This window comes from Nanorana parkeri, unplaced genomic scaffold, assembly GCF_000935625.1.
Source record: "Nanorana parkeri isolate BGI_ZX_2015 unplaced genomic scaffold, ASM93562v1 scaffold513, whole genome shotgun sequence".
Taxonomy (NCBI): domain Eukaryota; kingdom Metazoa; phylum Chordata; class Amphibia; order Anura; family Dicroglossidae; genus Nanorana; species Nanorana parkeri.
Window position 1 is genome coordinate 269,716 of NW_017306781.1, and position 21,738 is coordinate 291,453.

Here is a 21,738-nt window from a genome sequence, read left to right on the forward strand (position 1 = left end):
TATATATATATAGAGAGAGAGAGAGAGAGAGAGAGAGAGAGAGAGAGAGAGAGAGAGATTTGTATTTTCTACAGCTGTGTCAGTTTTAATACAGTATATAGTCACTTTTCCTTTTTATTCTAGTTATAGCTTATACATGTTATAATAATGCTGTATAAGTCAGGTTTTTCATACCTGCCTTTGCGTATAATTATTATAATCATGCAAAACTGAAACCATTGAAGTACTTTGATAATAATATGCATGCGCAGACTCCTTTGTATCAATGCTGTGTTGGATTCTATTTCCTATGTATTAAAATGGCAGCAGGTGTATTTACTCTTTATCTAGTGTTTATGTGCCTTTTGAGTGGGTGAGCGAGAAAATGTCCTAACTTTAATCAATGTCTGATGCTTCCCTCCTGCTTGTAGGTTTCTATCTCTCTCTTTCTCCCTATTTATAAATGTCCTTTTACACCTATTAATTTAGTAACACCATTGCATTTCCTCCAAATTCAGTTTACATGACTTGCTATGTTTTTGTTTTTAGCATGGAGCCACAGTAAATAACTTTCCCATAGCTCAGACTGGCTCCTTCTCACATACTGATTTCTATCAGCTTTAACCTAGTGATGACTTTAAATCATGATGTGCTTGAGAATAAAACACCATGAAAAAAACATTAGATCTACCAGAGAGAAATGTTTAAGCTTTATTTCCCTTCGTATTTTTCCAGAAACATTTGCAGTCATGCACCAAATGAAGGAAAATGTTTATATGCGTCAGGGACACAGGAAGTTCAACATTATTTTTTGCCATGTATACCGGAAAATTGCTCTAACTTTGATCTTGTGTGTTACATTTGTTTTTGTCTCCAAGGATGTTTATGGGCTTTTATTTATTGCTGACATTAACTCCTTCAAAGTACAGCAGAGGGTAATCACACATCATCACTTCTTCACAAAACTGAGGAACATAGACTACTGGGTAGAGATAGGCATCAAACCAACCTTCTCAGAATATCTTCTGTTTAAAGAAGTGAATGCTGTATTTGCGGTGGGGGGGTCCTTTTGGACCAACTTACTCTAACACATTTTGTGTATATTGACTCTGTGGTTCTTTCTTTACAGTACTCCTGAGAACTAGTTACATATATGTATACCCTATGTGTAAAATAAGCTTCTTTCCTGAATTTCTTGATGGAGACCGAGTACTTGGTCCAAGAGATTGTAGGACATTGTTGTGTATGTTTTCATCCAACTGTTGACCTCTAAAGCATGTGTATTGCTATCAGAATTTAATTTGTAGCTTGATTGCACGACTAAAATAACTAGTAATAATTGCTAAGATTGCTAAGATGGAACAGCTTCTTATGGTGCAAGATATAAAAGTATTCTTTATATATTGGGCATCATCAGACATTGCTCCAATTATGTGACATTAATTAATACTACATGCTGCTTGTGTAGTTTACACCATAAGTTGCAGTTTGTTCTGTTTAGTGACTGATCGCTACTACCGTTTTACCAATTAATTGCTACTGATAATTGTGTGATGGGGGTGATAATTATGAGCTCATGCACACAGACTGAAATACAGACTTATTTGCATGCAGCCTAAAATACTGCTGTATTTGGGGGCTCCCAGGTGCTGTAAATGCAGGCGTATTTTCTGTTGCATGCCAATACACTTGCATTTGCACCTGTGTGCATGAGCCCATAATTATCAGCCCCATCACACAATTATCAGTAGCAATTAAGCTACAATTTTTCATGTTGTTTGTGTCAAATTCTGAACCATACCATCTGAATGTTGCAGCAGAAATCGAGACTCATTAGACCAGGCAACGTTTTTCCAGTTTTTTATTGTCCAATTTTGGTGAGTCCTTGCAAATTGTAGTCTCAGTTTCCTGTTCATAGCTGACAGGAGTGGCACACGGTGTGGTCTTCTAATGCTGTAGCCCATCTGGTTCAATGTGTTGTACATGCTCTTCTGTATACCTCGGTTGTAACGTGTGGTTATTTAAGTTACTGTTGCCTTTAATCAGCTTGAACCAGTCTGTCCATTCTCTTCTGACCTCTGGCATCAACATGTTATTTTCCCCCAGAAAACTGCCGCTCACTGGAAATGTTCTCTTTTTCAGACCATTCTCTGTAAACTCTAGAGATGGCTGTGTGTGAAAATCCAAGTAGATCAGCAATTTCTGAAATACTCAGACCAGCCCGTCTGGCACCAAATACCATGCCACGTTCAAAGTCACTTAAGTCACCTCCTTGGTTTAAACTTCAGCGGATCATCTTGTCCATGTCTACATGCCTAAATGCATTGTGTTGCTGCCATGTAATTGGCTGATTATATATTTGTGTTAACGAGCAGTTGAAGAGGTGTATAAGGGGCCAGTGAGTGTGTAGGGCCATGCCTTTTTAAGGCGGCATCTGTTTTGGTCACGTGGGGGGGTGGCAGGCAGAGTGGCATGGTTTGTGCTGCCCCCCTTTCCAGCCACAGTGTCCTAGGTTGCTAAAAGCCAGGCGGGGAAATGTTTAAGGGCCATACACATCTCCCTGCAAATCAGCTTTATATCAACTTTTTATCCTTAGCACAGCAACTGCACTTAAAATCCCTACCCTTGGTACACTATCTATTAGCAGAAAAAAATTATCCAAAGGTCATAAGTGACTAGAATATATGTTTTGTTAATCATGGTTTAATATGAAACTAATTTTTTTAAGTTCTATATATATTTAGCCTGAAGTGAAGGAGAATCATAAAATAGTTCTCAAATGTTTTCGGTGAGAATAATATTCTGTTCTCATCCCAGAAAAATCATCTGCATTCTTCTTAGGTACAGCTGACATTTACAGGTCATTTTTGTTATGTTAGGATGTAGAATTGAGAGAGATTTGTAGTTCTTCATTCAAGTGCCTAAAGAACAAGTTGTTCTTGTTGCCTGTAGTCACCAACCAGATTCTTTATTTCATTATATCAGTGGTGTATATAGAAGTTATTTCAATTTTACACTTTTCTTCTACTTACTAGATGTAAATAAGAGTCAGGTTTAATCTTGAATAATAGGACGCTGTCCCAAGCTTTATATAAAATGGCTTCTGACCTTTTCCTGCCTCCTGCCCTTAAATGGGGTATAGCTCTCCCTCTTCGCCAATAATGTTAGCTAGAATTGGAAAAACTACATATTTTGTTAAAAAAGTATTGTAAAATGCACTCAATATATTTTGGAAAAGAGCCAGGGTAATCCCTTCATCAAGTTGCTGATGAAATTGTTAAATAAAACCTTTCCATTTTAACTATGCATATTATTTTAGACCCACTGACGTCATTACCAGGTCTTAGTGCTTCTCTATGCAATGCAGGCGGATCAGAGCTTGTGAGAGGGACTGGCAGGGTGCTGTACATCACTTCCTAAAAACATCAAAGCGCCCTACCTTGGTACTCCTCTCAAGAGCCCTCAGTCTAGATGCAAGCAGTGGGCTGGCCCTTGGGAGGACTTATCTATCCATCAAGGTACTTTGATGTTTGCCTGTCAGTCTGGAGACATGGGCATTCTAGGCAGGTTGCATTTGTAACTTATTTAGGAAAGCCCCTTAAACAAATCTCCCTAACAGCATTTGTATAGCTCAACTGAGGAATATTCTTTGAGAACACAATGCAGACAGATTGAAAGAGGTGCACTGTCTTTTCGAATAAAATCATTATCATTCACCCGAAAGTGTTTCATGTTCGACAACAGTATAATATAAAGAACAGAACATCCAAGCCGTCATCTAAATAATTAACAAAGCTCATGCTCAGTTACCTTCGTGTTTCATAAAATATGTAAAAGCCTCACAGTCTGTGTGTGCTCTGAGTGCTGCAACTCTGATCGCCAAGGAAGCCAGGAGGAATCAAAATAACTTAAGAGAAGGAATTTTAATTAATAGATTGCAGAGGCTATAAATATGGCCTGGCAGATATCTCTGGTCTTTTGCCCAGTCTGTTGTATTAATACATCCAGAGAGCTAGAATAAAAAGGCCCCCATCACATGTCCTGCATAGCCTGTGGGTAATAGTCACATTGACTTTCTTCACATAATAAATACACCAAATAAAAGTCTGAGAGGTAAGAGATGTTTACTGTGTCCATTATCACGACAGTACATTAAATGGTACCTTCACCCTATGACACATACTGAAAACAATTAATTTTAACAACACCTATCTATTTTCTGAATGAGTCCACATTACATTTATCAATGACTAATTATCCTGGAGAAAGGTTCATACAACCATGTTTGAAAATCTCATTGACAAAGGACATTTGTTTTTTTACCAGTCCACTAGCCTTTTCTAACAATGCATGAATCTAAAGTAAGACTCATACTAATTGCATATTTTTTACAGCTTGACTTCGTAAACCAGTGACAATTCCAGGCAGTCCAAACTGAGTATATGAGGAACAATGAGTGAGCATGTATTGCCTGCAGTGAAAGTTCCATCTCGTTATGATCACTAGATCCAGGGATATAGGCAACTCACCTTAAGGATAGCTAAGCAGTCAGGAAAATGGGTTTACCTGAGAGATACAGGCGCTTGCACTTACCTGTACAAAGTTCCAGACTCAAATGCAAATTTAATGGCATGCTTTAGTCAAAACAATAAATTGAGTTTTAATAAATAGGGAGTAGCACGTCTGCTTAATGTTTCATCTTGGTAAAGTGCAGCAGGCAACTCCATTTCTTAGATGTTTTTCTTGTAGCAAATTTTCTGGAAATGCTCACTGCTGAGACATGTGAATATACAGAACACGTATTTTCAATTCCACACACTTCCTGTATGTTTAGCATTAGCAAAACATTGATATCACTTTATATCTGGCTCTGGTTTTTTAATAACATAGCACAAAGAGCATCAGTTTGCAGCGGCACACTGAAAAGCTACTACACTGGCACATCTAAAAGATGATATTGTGGGCTCCGCCAGAAGAATAAGCTCTTTCAGTATATTTTAACTGCATTCATCCATGGCACAATTATGCTACAGATTAGTTAGTCTATTAACTGCCCATGTAAGGACTGAAAACAGAAGAGCAATACATAATGAGATTTTCTAGTATTTTGTAAGTTAGTTCTTGCAAGGTATGAGGGTAGAGTGGCCACATCACACCTATAAAAGGGTTTCTATAGGGTTCCTTGAAACAAATGGGGGAACAAAAGGAGGAAGGTCATAGTTACCAAAGCTAGTAACGGAGGGTGGTGTACATTGGAGGCTGGAAAAGAGGAATCTTAACAGTGGGTATATAGAAACATTTCCATCAGAACAGTTGTTTTTTTTTTCTCTAGGACTCGGGTTTTGTTTTGTCATACATAAATTATAGTACTTTTGTTAACCACTTAAGGATCATAGGATGTACCTGTCCTGGTCTGTAAATGGTTATACCAAGATCGTGGCCACGGCTGCATCTGTGACCTCGGTATCATTTTTTTTACAGCAGGTGGATGGCTTTTATGTACAAGTGATCTGGGTGGCTATAGATGGCTACTTGCACAGGCCTCTAAATGTGCAAAAACGTGCAACATAAAAAATAGCAGCTAGAATTTTTTTTATTAAATTGTTATTTTACAGTGCCTCTGTTTTTAGAAAATATATAATTGTTTGTCGGTTTAAAGTAATTTTCTAGCCATGAAATCAGTGTAAAGATGAATCAAACTCAAGAGCCTACAAACACAAAGCAACAACTCTACTGAGTCTGATAGGCAGCGGGGGGAGACAGCTTTAAAATTGTTTTTTTAGTGACCCAGATGGGATTGACATTGGCAATTGACATGGGAATTAATGTCTTGGAAGTCCAAACCAAGGGCCTTCATTACAAAGTACCAAGTGAGCCACTATACCTCTGATTGACCATGCTAAACAAAGTTACATATTGGTGACCCAAAAGGGGACCATTGTAATCATCATGCCTTGTAGAAGAAAAGCCGAATCCTTTACACTGAAAAGACTGTAGTTTGGGGTATGTTGGAAAGAATTTAAAAGATCAGATGGATATCGTTCATACATGACACAGAAATAAAGAAGGTATTTGACGAGTCACCTAATATCCTACCCTAGATAAGCTGAGCTTTTAAGTTATCTTTTTTTAATACTCTAAAAAAAAATGTTTGGTACATATGAGGTTTGTAATATGTTTTACTATGATGCTGCAAGTAGGCATATATATGAGGTCCTGTGACATGCCCTGTTGTGGGACATCTTGTGTAGGACATACAATGTCAAGAGCCCATCTCACATCTGTTTGTTAAATATTCTCTAAAAACGTAAAAAATTGAAATAATTAAAAAAAAATCACAGATTCTGCGGATACTTAGGAACTCCTGGGAAGAAGCAAAGTTTACATCCGCTCCTACAGACATTTGTATGCTTAGTTTGCACAAAAACTCAACTGATACAGAATCAAACTCGGGAGCCTACAAACAGAAAGCAACAACTCTACTGAGTTCACATCTCATGTTTTGTGTTTGAGGATGTCTCATGGATAGGTTCTACATAGCGTATAGTGCATGCTTTGTACCCCACCAGCTAGTAACATGAATAGTATAGAGTCAGACAAATGAAGCAGGTGGACCTTGTTATAAAATATGGTCTAAGTGTACACAAATGCATCATTCTGAATCCATCAGTAAATTAGAAGCAATATAAAACACTTGACTAATTCTAGGATGTGGTTTACGAACCACTTCATATCTAGTGGTGTGTTGCATACCGTACACCAGCAGCCCTACTGCCACATATAAGAAATCATTCTGACAGCCCGGGATGAATCAGAGCAGTGTTGAGTTCCATGGATCTTTCTTCATGGATGCCACCGCTGTTTAAGTTACATTGTCTGAGAGAATAGCACTAATGCTGTCTCCACTAGCAGCCAGCAAACACTCCAGGAATGTGGTGTCCTCAATAATTTGTAGCTCTTTTGCTTGGCTGAGGTTGGAATCAAAGAAACTTTATCAAAACAGAACAAAAATGATTGGATTCGCTCTAGTTTTAGACAGCTTAAAAACTATGTGAACTGGGTATAAATGAGTTTACTTTGAATGCCAGGCATTTTGCTGATGCTGCTAAGAACCCTGTGTGGCCTGAGCTTCCATATGTGCACACATTTTATTTTATATGTCTCTAGTTAAAGAATAGATAATATATGTGAAGATAAATATAAGTGGTAACCCGGACCTGGGTGTGTTGAGCCTGCAGACCATGCATTTGCTATGAATATATTTAAGCACCGTCAAACGTTATCTCATCATATTCAACAGTCATTCTTTGTGTAGCACCGTAAAACCTTAAAGTGAAGGTATTCACAGGCCTCATTTTATCACATATCCCCAAAATAATCAAATTAACAAATTAATCCCTATTTTAGGAGAGTGGGCGGGGCTTTGAAAATCATTCATTTACACCCCCAACAGCCAAATGCACATCTCTTAAAAAATAAAATGATGCGATGATTCATTTGCAGGTCTTTTTGATTCCTTGAGTCCCATCTCACCATAATGTATATGGTTATATAATTTCTATTGCTTTCATGAAGTCATTGGGCTTTTTTTATATTTATTTATTTTTTTACTTTTATGCAAATCTGTCACATGTGGTTAAAGTCAGTGTTGTAAAGCACAGTGAAGTAATGGAGAAAGGGGTTTTGTTTTATTTTACATTATTCTGCCATTGCTGAGCAATCATTAGCTGAAAACCAACAGTTTTGGCATTGACTTTCAATTTCTGATGCTATCGTAGCTTTCAGTATGGGTTCAATAGCTCTGTACATTGCATATTACTTTACGTAAAGTGAATATTTTGTAACTTGAATCAAAACACTGATAACATTTATTAAAGTGACACTGAACTCAGGAGTTAAATCTTAAAAATGCATTTAAATACCCTAGCTATTAACAAAAATGCATCTTATTTATGTATCCCTCCACTGCAGATCCTCAAATCATCTCTGAATTGGTGCTGACAATGTCCTTCCTTCTGGAGGGTGGCTACTTATGTTCCCCATGGTCTCTGTGTGTTTTGTAAAGTAGCCACTGCTCCAAGATCACTCCCGTGATGGACTACAATCTCACTACAAATTGGGAGACTAAGCATGAGATTGTAGTCCATCACGGGAGTGATCTTGGAGTGGTAGCTACTTTAAAATACACAAGGACCATGAGGAACAAAGGTAGCCACCCTCCAGAAGGAAGGACAGTATCGGCACCCATTCAGAGATGATTTGAGGATCTACAGCCGAGTGATACACAAATAAGATACATTTTTTTAATAATAATTAAGATTTACCTCCTGAGTTTAGTGTAACTTTCAGTTAGTAAATTGCTGCATATCCATAAGCTCTCTTGGCAACAGATTCTCTCTTCTGCGTCATGGAAGGTAGGTGTACTCTGCAAGTTACACTTGTATGTGGTGTCCTTCTTTTGAAATGCTGCTATATCTCCCTTACTCTGAAGTTCACCTTTTGCCAACATGCTTCCTGGCCCCATTGTTTTATTAGAAGTCTATGGGGCAAACTACTTCTGTACAGATAAATGGCTAGTACATTGCAGGGACCAGACCCATGCAGGCAGTGAGTGAACTGTGGGGAGGACAGAGATGAGTGTCCCATTGGGGAGATTTCCATTTACTTTCTGTCCTATAGCCACAGCAGGTAGTAAGAGGAAATCCCTCCAAAGGTCACCAGAACTAGTGTTCCCATTGGTATATTTTGCATGCTGTTTGTTTATTTTACCTTCTTTTCCATTTGATCTTCTCCTGTTCAGCACTTATGGTGGGCATTCCCATGATTAGCCTGATTAAAACTTTCAGCTGGTGCAGTTAATTGTGAGGGTATAATGTTATGGGTTACATAGAACAGATTTCAATGTACATATCTTTTTTAATGAGCCCCCCAGCTATTTAAAAAGTTAGCTCTTGCAACAAGTGTACAAGTGTAAGATCAAGTAAGCATCCACACTGGTATTACAACTACAGAATTTGCTAGATAAGTGCTGCATTGCAGCATTAGCCATTTTATCTTCTTAGTTTTTCATTGGCTATAATACATTTTTTGAATCACAACAAAATGAAACTAATACTGAGACTTCAACCATATTTGGAGAAAGTAACTTTAAGAACATTGCTTTTGACAATCTAAGCCCCTTATTTTTATTTGGCTCACAGCTTGTCCATTTACTGTCTTTCTATGTACTTGGCTCATTGTGTTCTGTCCTTTTGGAATCCTTAGGTTCAGCTTAAACAAGCACTTCTGTGTTTCTATACTATGACATGAATTTTCTACTTCTATTTAAAGTCAAATTATAGACAGCATATGGCTGGGAAATGTTCCTGCATGATATTTTCTTGCTGTGATGATGAACAGGTAAAGATGTTGCTTTCTTTCTATGTTAAAATGTTGTCGAATAGTACACAGGCTCAGAACTTAACAGTTCTTTTTGTTGATTTCTGGCTGCATGGGAGAAATCCACTTGTCTATAAAGGAAATTACATGCAGCAATTGATTGCAACACGTAACATTAAAAATGATTTCAACAGTATCCTGGGAGGTTCGTCTATAATGGCACAGAGCTATTAGTCAGCCTAGATGAACAACAAACCCATGTAATATGGATTTCATTTTGAAGTGAGATAATTGGACTGAAACACTCACATAAGGTTTCTTAATGCCTTCTAAGGTATAGGATGCCTGTTGTTCAGCATCTGTGTATGACTATGTGTTTAAAAGGTATGAATGACCCCAACAGACATCCTTGAGGCACAAATATCGGAGACATTATTATGTATTACAAGTATTTATATAGCACCAACAATTTAGGCAGTTCTTTTCATTCACATAAATCCCTGCCATCAAGGAGCTTACAATCTAAGGCCCCCATCCCACGTGCATACATACACATAACTTAAACTGGAGCCAGTAGCCTACCATCAGTGGGAGGGAACCAGAGTACCTAGAGGAAACTCATGCAAACTAATGGAGAACATGCATGGAGAGAGTGTCCTGACCCGGCCAAGATTCAAACCAAGGACCCCAGTGCAGAAAGGCAGATATGCTAACCACTAAGCAGTGTCCAGTGTGTAGGTGAGCTAATGACAAGCTTCATTAAAGTATCTAAAGCCACAACTTTTGTTTTTTGTTTTTTCCTTTTCTGTCCTTTGAAGAATTCAGGGCATATGAAATCTTAACCCTTGCAGTGGGACTACACTATGCACTGCAAGGGTTAAGTACTCATTTTGTCTAGGGAGCTAAAACAACAAAGGTATACTCACCCGAATCTCGCAGCTGGCTGAATCCTGGACTGGTCCCCTCAGCCATGCCCCCCCCTTTACTCCAGCGGTCTAAGTTCCCGTGAGTCATCACATCTAACACAGTGTATTGGATATAAGGACACTTAGGGAAATTTCATCATTGGAGCAGAGGGGGAGAGAGGCGGCAGGGACTGGTCTAGCAGCCAGCCAATCCGAGATTGGGGTGAGCATATCTTTGGGTTTTTTTTAGCTCCTTAGACAAAATGAGCACTTAACCCTTTGCAGTGTGGGGGTAGCCCCACTGCAAGAGTTAAGATTTCATACAACCCAAAGTTCTTCTTTAACATAATGGGAAGTAGGGAAATGTCTCACAAATGGGGGAAATCCTCTTTTAGTTGTTACCAGAACAAATGTCCACAATTGGCAGTTTTCTCTGCCTAAGGTTCTGACCCCACATTATTCTATCCAAATGTCCCCCTTGGAAGCTTTCTCCTCTATTCCTGGTCTAATGATTTTCCCTTTCAGTCCCAGTGACACTTTTCACTAGCACAGATAGAGAGGGTGAATCACCCTAGCGTGGACACAGGCAGCAATACAAATCAAACTGAGGTTCTAACCCCTCACTATTCTATAAACAAAAAAGGTTTGCAATTAGATAGACTTTGTTGAGTGCATTCATCAAAAGATCTTTCTGAGATCATTTCCCTTTAACTCAAAGTAAAGAGGTTGTGACATAAGCTATCTATAAGGAAAGATGAGTTATTTTTTATCAAATAGTATTTTACAAAGTGCTTTAATTATCTTATAATTGGCCAATATTACCAACAACAGCCATGTTCTATCATACTTGTAATCGGGGGTTATAGGATTTTATTTGGATATTGTCAACAGAACAATCTGTTAGATTTTGCTGGCATTCACCCGAACAAGGATTGTGTTATGTTTCCTTTTAATTGTGTTCTATTTTTCTAATTTGTCATCTAGAATTGTCGTAGCCAAGCGAAATCAAACATTTGTCCTTTTATAAACTATTCTGTAGAACAATCTCTGATTCACAGGTGGCTGTGTAGAGTTTCTGTATGTTCCACAAATGTAATTTACTGGATTCCTGATCAGCCAGCATCTTAGATTGTATAATTATCGTAAATTGTCATTTATATTTGTCTAAATTTAAATATTTTCTTCATCAACAGGCAAACTGACGTCACTTTCACTTAATCCTGCTGCATCAAGATGAATACAGGTATGATTAATTGAAGTCATTTTACAGTTCATGCTTGCTATGATACTGGTGGAAAAAATCTGCTTCATTGTTTGTTAATGGGTCCATCTCTTGTCAGTCCTTAAAGTGACCCTTTTCTTCACCTTCATACGGCAATTTATAAGGGTGACTTGACTTCCCCTTTCCCCAACAGATTACATTCACCTTCTTTTGCTCTCCTCTCTCCCCGGCTTTTCCAAGTATGAAGAAGCATATGACTCACTCCACTTCTCCCTTGATCCAGCACTGTCACATGAAGGTGGGGGAGTGAAGAATAGGTAGGCGTATGCTGCTGGGGAGGCGGAAGTTAAGTGACCCTGTTACCTGCATATACACATATAGAAATGCATTGAGTAATAGTATTATATAGGAGGAAGAAATAAACTACATTACACAAAACTGAACTATTTTATAATGTCCCCTGCTGTCTGCAAATTAAACTGTTATAAAAAGTTGTTGGTGATGTTCAGGCAGAGCTAGCCAATCAGTGGCTTTGCCTGATCAGAAATCTCACCTTTTGTCATCAGCCATGTGACCCGCTGACAACGACAAGTGCCAAAGCAGCGGGCAGGTAAGTATGGGACAACTTTTTTTAAGCAGTTTAAGTTGTAAGTGGGAGCCAATAAAGTAATTTAGATTTATAGCAAGGTTTTGGTCTGCTTAAGAATTCACTTTTTCAAAATCCTGTCCCCACTGTAACAGGGAAGATGTATGTTCAGTTTATTATATATCGTAAGTCACTCGTAGACAAAAAAACCCTAGTATCGTGTATTTGCACCAGATTGCGCCAATTCGGCTGTCGGGCCCATTCAACCACATCCAGATCATGTCCAGACCAGACCAGATTGTTTCCGGACCCAAAATGCATCCTAATGTATCCCTATGCTATTTCTGGCCTCTGTTCACACCAGCGCAGTCCGTTCCAGACCAGACCAGGAAAATACAGCATGTCTCATTTTGTCTGGTCTGGAATGCACTGGAACTGCGGGCAGGTTCACACCATTTTCCAGACCAGATCTGGCCTCACTGAGCTGGTCCGGATAATGGTGTGAACCTGCCCTCACTGGTATGTGTAACTCAATCCTTTGGGTATATTTTTTTGTCAATTTTTCCACCAAAATATTTTTGCTTAGACATTTTTACATTGTATCTGAGAATTTTGTAACAATGCTACATACCTTTTTTTTATTTCTTAAAATCTAACGATTCTTTAACATTTATACTCTATAGAATTATTTTATTTCTTAACTTGTAATAGCTGACTGTCTTAATAATATATAAGAGGCTTTGCTACTTCCAGCATTGTTAGTTACCCATGCAGTGATCTGAACAACATAGTTTTAATCAAGTCACATTACTTGCATTACTCTTTTGGATGTATTTACACACAAAAGTTGGCAGAGCCATTTGTCCTGCGAAACTGCATGTACATTCATTCTATGCAAATGGGGCATAAACAAATGGTGTTGGTATATTTTCGTTCCAGGTCGAAATAAATACTTTCCTATGCGCCTCCGTTCCTTCTAGTGCCATAATGTGGTATTTACCTGATATACCATTGGACCTGGAAAGAAAATTTACTAGTGACATTTGTTTTTGCCTCCATTCACACAGAACGAATGTACGTGCAGTTTTGCAGGGCTTCGCAATTTTTTTTATAAATACATGCCTTTGTCTTTTCCCAGCTTACTCTGCCAGTTAGCCATAGCATGAAAGTTGTATATACAATGCATATCCTCATTATTTTAACTATTTTAAATATATTTACATTTTTGCAAATAATATATGAATTACTTTTCAGTTTTGGAAAGAATCAAATTCATTTTGTGAAGTTTCTGTAGTAAGTGCACTTTGAAAAATATAGTACATGTAATAACTTTATTGTGCTTTCTCTATCTGGTGCTATGGGCTTCCATGTCTATTCCACCAAGAATTACTTCAGACTGAGCAAATCTAAACAGGAATACAGTGGTAGAGCTATAATAAAGCTAATGTTTTTCAGCAGTTTGGGGTTTTTTTTCCTCAGTTTATCGGAGTTTTCACTGTTGCTGTTGATGCTCCAAAAAGAAATAATCGAAAATCTGAAATATCTCTGCCACTGCGGAATGCTTACATATATCCCTTGTAGTTCAGTTACCAAAGCACCATTCTTTCACCGAACATTAATACCCCCTTGTTCTACTAATCTTACCACCAGTTTCCAAGCCTTATACAAGCTGTTGGTGTTTGCTTCAATTCCTCAGATTAAACCATCACGTTAAAGTATATCGTAACCTCTTAACCCAAGAACAAAAACTGAGCATATTGCAGTTTACCAGTCCTTAGACGTGATTGCATTAGTTTTCATTTGTTTAGGCTAAGAACATTTTTAGCAAGTACGGCAAATACCTGTTGATCTTGCCTGAAAATCCAGTGTCCTGGTCACTTCCTGTGCACTGAACTGAAATCTTAAAGAAGAAAAAATGATTAACCCTTGCAGTGGGGCTAACCCTGGACTGCAAGGTTTAAGTGCTTGTTTTGGTCTAGGAAGTAAAAAAACAAAGTTATACTCACCCAATTCTCTGAGCCGGCTTGCTCTTAGACCGGTCCCTCATTGCTGCAGGGGAGGAGGATGTCACCTAGGGACCCCCAAAGAAGCTGATGAAGCAGAGATCTGCTTCACCAGCTTCTTCTCTGGCTATAGCAGCCAGAGAAATGACAACTAAAGGTGGAAGCGATGTAATACACATCGCTTCCACCTTTAGAGAGAGAGAGGAGGAGAGATCACCGGTGGAGGAATGCTGATCTCTCCTCCTCCTCAGTATAGACAGCCACTGTGCCGGTCCCGGGCCCGCAGAGGGGGACAGCGGAGCCCAGGATAACTGGCAGCGGTGGTGGAGGGAGAGAGGGCAGCAGCAGAGGGGGCGCATTGTACATATGGTAATACAAGCGATCGGCTGTCTTTAGAGCCAGCTGAACACTTGTATGTAGCAGCCGGTACTGACTGTTTACATACCCAGCGAGTTTCTGTTCAGGGGTGCGCGGGAGCAGAAAAAAAAATTATGTACAGGCACGTCCACCCGTCGGGAAGCATCCTCCGTCCGCCCGTGTATTTACATTGGCCGGATGGCAAACGGTTATATAATGTTATCAGCCTTCTCAGCAGCCTTCTCTTCTTCTCTGAACTACAAAGCAACTCCCCTCTGTGAGATGAGGAGAGGGAGAGATGTGTATAGTCCAAAATGAGGACAACAGTCTAGGGTGATAATGCTGTTCCTACATATATATAGTACAGCGAGTGAGCTCGCCCTAGTAAAGGAAGTGTGTTACTGGCGGGATTACCAGGTAAAAAAGGAAATGAATGCAGACACCACATCTAAGGATTGGTAAGCTCCAATATATTAAATTTCTGTATTTGGGTTTAGATATGCTTTATTTTCCAGTGGATTTAGCTTTTACAGTTTGATTTTACTAGTAGGCTAGGGGAATAGAATTTTGGAAGCCCTCAATTTTGGAAAAATGTTGCATTTTGATACAATGTGTGTTATCTACCGAATGACTAATATGCACAGATAGGCTGACCTGTAAGATTCAGCAGGCAGCACATGAAAATGTACAAGTTCAGTTCTAGTACACTTACAAGTGTGCACCTTCATCTAACAAACTTGTGTTTTTGCTGACACGCCACACTGTACCAGTGTTTACATTGCATGTGCTTGCTATGTCTGTGTTTGGCTTGCATCATTATCACTTTGTGTGCTTCCAGATAGCGGTGGATGTGCTCGTAAACGTGCTGCAATGTCTGTCACACTAACAGCTGTGAAGAGAGCGCAAAGTTCTCCAAATCTATTGGCTTCAGGTATAGAAACTAACCAAGCTACGTGAATGACCTTATGAAACCTATGTGCCTAATGTATAAAGGCTGCAGGAAGGGAAAGTGGGGTTTCATTCGGCCTGTCATTTATCTAATATCAGAGTATCTGATTATTTGCTCTGGACAATGCTTAATCTGCCTTTCTTCTTCCTTTATACGTGACTTTAAAATCTCAACATGAAGTTTTCAGCACTTCCTAATAAAGCCATTTTATTTTTGAATGTAATGACAAAACTGATTAATTTCATTTGTTGTATCAAGCTGAAGACATTGATACATTTTTATACAGTATATACCTGCAAAAGCAAGCGTATCTCTCTAGGTTCTAGTTATCAGCAATTGTATGAATACATGAAGCCTCGCTATATGCCTCCTTTACCGGGTTTCTAAAAAGCAATATGTTAATTGGAGCAGTGCAGTGTTGTAGCATTCTAAGCTCAGTTTGTATTTAATGCACGCCATTTGCTCTTTTGCTGAAAATAGTTGCTCATATTCAAAGACCGCGTATTGTCCCAACAGTTGCAAATCTAAACCTGTGAAAGTATTGTAATTTTTTTTTTTTCAATAGATGAATCATTGACTATCTTTGTACACATAATTGCTATATTTTCCTTTTTAAAATGTCAGAAAATGAGTCACTGAGTGAAAATGTATTGCTGCAAGAAAATATATTACATTTAACCTTTTCAGCAGCAATATGCTTTCCTGGCAATACCCTGATATCTGTAAAGCTGTGCCACGAGGAAGCGGTTTCAGTCATTAATCCTGAGGCGTTCAGTCCGGCTACCTCAATGTCATCATTCAGAAGCCTCTCTATTGCAATTGGTACTAAATCTCTAAAACTATGAGTTATACAGGTTCCAGGTCAGATTTCCTATTTTGCTTTCTGGCCAGTTATGTAAAACACAATTATGCTGTGATGGTAGAATAAAAGTACGGTAAATGTTAGATGATGGTTGGACATTCAGGCTGTATTTCCACCTCTGCACTTTAGGTGCATTGAAGGCACCTGTTGAATCCTGGTGTTGATGGAATTTCCAGCAAAATACATTTTACATAGAGATGCATGGTAATGTATAAAGCACACACCACCAGCAAAGCACTACAAACAAGAGTAAACAGAACCTATACCTACTGTACATACACTGTGCAAAACATATGTTCCAATAAGAATGTAAGCAGTTAATGTACTGCTGGACACAATATTGAACAATTGGGTTTACATAAAGAATTCCTTCCTGACCAAGGCTGAAATTCAGTGCCATTTTACTTTACCATCCCCATAATTTAACATAATCTCACAGTTAACATGCCTTGTAAGAAATAAATGCATGTAATATTCAAATATCGTTTAATTTGTTGTCTTACTATCTGATTATAGTTGTTCTCAAATCCTGAGAAAATAGAACAAGTGGCACCCTGCCATTTTCTGAAATCTGGCCATACTTAAAGCAGGCCTCTGCGGCTTGTTCTTGTGATTGGATTCCACAGACTGCCTAATTTTCCAGTGTAATTTGTTCAAATCTTGTATAGAGAAATGGACAAATGTGTTGGTACCCTTCCATGAAAACAGAAGAACTCACAATTTTCTCATTGTTCATCCATATTTAATAAAATCAGACTTGGCTTACAATATTTAATTTATGATATGACCCTGAACCTAATATTTTGTTGCACATCCTTTAGAGGAAATCACTGCAAACAAATTCTTTATGTAGCTCTCAATGAGACTTCTGCACCTGACAACAGGTAATTTGACCCACTCTACTTGTGCAAACTGCTCCAGCTGTCTTAGGGTTGAAGGGTGCCTTCTCTAGACTCCATGTTTCAGCTTTTTCAATAGCCGCTTGGTAGGAATCAGATCAGGACATGGAAGCCACTACATAACAGTTTAATGTCCAGTTCTTAGTCATTCATGGGAATTTTGGGTCATTATCCTGTTGGGAGGACCCATATCCTGTGACTAAGAAGATACAGCTTATTAACAGTAGGCAGTACGTTTTGCTCCAGAATTCCATGATGATCTTGAGATTTCATTGTGCCTCGCACAGATTGAAGGCACCCCATGCCAGATGCAGCAAAGCAGCCCCAATACCTAACCGACACTCCACTATGTTTCTTAGTAGGTACAGTGTTCTTATCTTATTTTATTTATTGGAGCTTTTCAACCACAATTTATAGCTACAACACAGCAAAATATATAGAATATAAGAATGTATTTAAGAATATATTGATCTGTTGGTTTATTTTCTTTTTTTCATTCTAAAGGAGAACTATGGGGCAACATTTTTTTTCCATAGTTCTCCTGAGGCTCACGGGAATACATATACTGTGTCCTCTCGTGACCGAAAACTAAGCATATAGCAGGCTAATGCCCGCTATATGCTAAGAGTGCCACAGCCGGGACGGATCCCGACAATACTGTCGAGATCCACCCAGCTAGCTGATTGACAGCTGGTTCTGCCTCTCTAAAGACAGTGCCAGCTGTGCCTCGCCCCCTTCCCTGTCCGTCCCTCCAGTTAGCGCTGGAGGATCAGAGACGGGAGGGGGGGGGGGGGTAGAATCCCTGTGGGGAGCGTTGACTGACAGTCGCCTCTCTGCAGGGAGATGATCGGTAAGTGAACGAGCAGCGGTATGTATTTGCTCACTTCCCGATCAATAGAGCCGATGTGTTAAAGCTTCAATGTCACATGTCGGCTCCAACTATGGGGATGAGTATAATTCACTCACCCCATAGTTCTTTAATTGTTGCCAGCTACTACAGCATTATGTTTATCTTGTATTCCAGTGACAATCCAAAAAATTAGTTTTTACTTAAAAACTATTTTTTAGAACATACAATAAAATACTGTTGTAGGAAGGCTTCAAAAGACCATAAGACCATAGAGACCTTATTAAATTAAGTGTAAAAAAGTAAATGTACCAGGTGGACTATTTTCAAAAGATTAACTTTCCAGTGACTGTGAGTAAACAGATACATATGGCATGTGTGGAAGGAGTATCTTAGGCAGGATCCATTGTTTACTAACAGCTTAAAATACCACTGTATGGCCATATTTTAAAAGCTTTTGCTCTGAGCAATGTTAAATGTGGGTGTTTTGAAATAAGGCTGCATCGATAATAATGAGATAATAATAATAATGATAATGAGAATAGTTGTCAACCATTCTCATTATCGATTAGTTGGTTGGATCCCCTAGCTCTCTCATCCATGCTGGGAGTAGGGCACAGCAAGCAGTGGGTGGGTGCAAAAGCCAGCCTGCTATTGTCTATTACAATTTCAAATGGCCAAAAGCAGGCTTGCTATTGCACCAGCCCACTACCTGCTTTATTTACATTTAGCTGCCATCTGTGGAATCTTGCCACTGGCAGGTGTCATTCCCTGGCTGAAGCTATTCAAGTGCCATGTGCTTACAATGCAATTATTTAAAAATTATAAAAGGTGGGGAAAAAAGTAATTTTCGGTTTCGGTATAACAAATTCTGCTGCGGGAGATGTGTTACAGTGCCATTCATTTTATTGGCACGCCAAAAGCGCCTCCCACCCACATTGTAATCGCCCGCACTGGAATGCACGGTACGTGCTGTGCGCTCCAGTGCAGTGCGATTGCAAAAAAATGTGCATGCAGTTTTATTCTGAAGAAAACTTTGTTTGTAACACTGCATTTGTGTATTTCATTTTAAATTAAGGATGGTATTTATTTTATTTTTTTATCTGATTAATCGATTAATCCAAAAAATAATCTGCCAACTAATCGATTATGAAAATAATCATTAGTTGCGGCCCTAGTTTTAAAATCACGATTTTTAGGAAATGTGTAGCTAAAATAGAATTGCCTAAATGTCTAAAGTTTAAATGAACTTGTTACTAAAGGGTTAGTGCACCCCCAAGTTAGATTTTTCCGCTAACTTCCTGTCTTAGTGGCCTGCTGTCACAATGAGAAGAAATGATGGAAGTCGTACTCAGTGGGGACAAAACGGCAATAAAAACTTTGCAAGCTCCAAGCCAATGCCAAAACAAGAAGAGGTTTTGGCTGGAGTTCTACTTAATAAAGGTATGAGTTCAGTTCAGTGACCTTCATAAATGAACTTGAACTGTTGCCTTTTACATTTACATGTTGAATATCCTCATTATTTCTTGTTAGGATATATTGCCCCATATATTGTGACTTCTTCTCAGCATGCTGACAGAATACAGACCTGGGAGTTGAAGCATGGAGATCTCATCACCACCAGTATTCTTGAGATACACAAAAACACTTTCCTTCTACCAAGAACAGAAAAATCTGTCTTGGGTGGACTGGCCCTTTAGTTAACCTCTTTCTTAGTGTATGTTTAATATATATGCTGATTAAGTATACACTTTTTCTTTTTACAGGGCAGGAGTCGTATTCACCTGACTCAGGTATACAGATGTTTTTGTTGTATAGCTTTTCATGAGTGTTTTACTGGGGATTACAATCTACATCAGAGATGCACAGTAGCTGGTAGATATCTACACTTATTCACTGGGGTCACATTTATGGTGCTGTAAACATCATTTGATTTAACTTTAGATATCTGGAGATCTTACAATGATTGTATCAAAGATGCACTGAATGGTGATTCAAGTGGTTCCTCCCTTGCAGCAAAAGGCTTTAGAAGCGTCCGTCCAAATTTACAAGAAAAGAAATCACCAACTCAGGTAAATATGTTTATCTTTTTACTACTAATAGTTAACTGAAATGGTTTCAGCAAAGCAAATTATAATTTTGTTATATGCTATAAAGTGACAAGAGTCAGACATCAACATGTTAATTAGTATGTATTAAACGGATCATATTTTATCTGATTAAAGTGACACTAAACTCAGGAGTTAAATCTTAAAAATGCATTCAAGTTCCTTAACTATTAAAGTGGATCTTTACCCCCTTTTACGAAAAATCACATCAGCATGCTGCTCTGCATGCAGATTTAAAATAATCTTACATTCATTAGTTCAACAAACTTGTTTTTCATTTACTTACAAATAGAGTTCATCTATTTCCTGGTCCAGTTCTGGCACAAATGATGTACGTGCCAAAGTGTTGCATCCTGGGAAGATTACATCAGCAGAGCATTGCTGGGAAATCTCATCTGTAATCTCATGAGATCTCAGGGAAAGGCATTTTTCTCCCTTGAGATGATGTGCATGGTCACATGTCCTAGTCACATGTGCTTGAGTTCAAGGAAGTAAGTGGAGAGCTAGTAATCTGCCCTTAGTTAACAGGGCCACTGCCAGAAGACTGGGAAAGAAAAGATAAAAAAGGTATGCAAAGAATACAAAGCCTGGAATTATCTAGAAGTATGTGTTTGTAGATTGTCATTACTAAAAACGTCTAAAGGTGTGTTTGTTATGTTATTTTAAGGATAATGGGTAAAGGTCCACTTTAACAATACTGAACCTTATTTGTGTAACACTCAGCTGCAGATCCTCAACTCATCTCTGAATTCATGCTGACACTGTCCTTCCTTCTGGAGGGTGACTACTTTTGTTCCTCATGGTTCCTCCATGTGTTGTAAAGTAGCCAGTGCTCCAAGCTTGCTCCCGTGATGGACTACAATCTCAATACAAATTACTAACTAAATGTGAGATTGTAGTCCATCTCAGGAATGAGCTTGGAGCAGTGGCTACTTTACAACACACACAGAGGTCGTGGGGAACAGAAGTAGCCACCCTCCAGAAGGAAGGACAGCGTCAATATGAATTCAGAGATGATTTGAGGATCTACAGCTGAGTGATACACAAATAAGATAAATTTTTGTTGATAGTTTAGGTACTTGAATACATTTTTAGGATACAACTGCTGAGTTTAGTGTCACTTTAAGAAATGCAAGGAAAATAAATATAAATGTGCTATGATTTTAGTGCATAGCATTCTACAAATCACCATTTCAGCTACATGTAACAGTACTTATGAGTTAGGCGCAGTTGTTTAATGTGTTATCCACAGACAATTTATCCTGAAGTTTAGAAAACCAGAAGGAAAAACATAAGTGGAGAACAGCTTCTGCTGTCCATTAATGGTTTTGTGTTCATAGATGTGGTTGCCAGATATTGTGTGTTCCAGAAATTGTGTAGCGGCCAGATAATTATTTTAATGAGTTTAGGAATGCCAAGAATGGTTGAAGGAAGATCTTCTAGTATAGTTTTTCAGATACAATGTAATGTATATAATTCTATAGGTTACAGAATGGCCTTTAACCCCTTCATGACTGAGCTAGTTTTCAGGTTCTGTTCATAAATGACTGACACATTTTTTACATTTTTGCTGTGTGATTCTTCCACAGCAGTAATATACTTTCTTACTAAATGTACCCACACATATTATATATAGTTTTTTA

The 21,738-nt window shown here is 38.5% G+C and overlaps 1 protein-coding gene across 1 annotated transcript in view; it reads left to right on the forward strand.

Moving 5' to 3' along the window:
• SORBS2 (sorbin and SH3 domain containing 2) overlaps positions 1-21,738 on the forward strand; it is a 153,780-nt gene that overhangs the window by 26,342 nt on the left and 105,700 nt on the right. Inside the window, exons 2-5 of the mRNA XM_018561296.1 lie at positions 11,456-11,505; positions 15,269-15,361; positions 19,754-19,780; positions 19,932-20,059. Of these exons, the coding sequence (XP_018416798.1) occupies positions 11,496-11,505; positions 15,269-15,361; positions 19,754-19,780; positions 19,932-20,059 (258 nt within the window). The 5' untranslated portion in view covers positions 11,456-11,495. The remainder of the gene's footprint in view (positions 1-11,455; positions 11,506-15,268; positions 15,362-19,753; positions 19,781-19,931; positions 20,060-21,738) is intronic.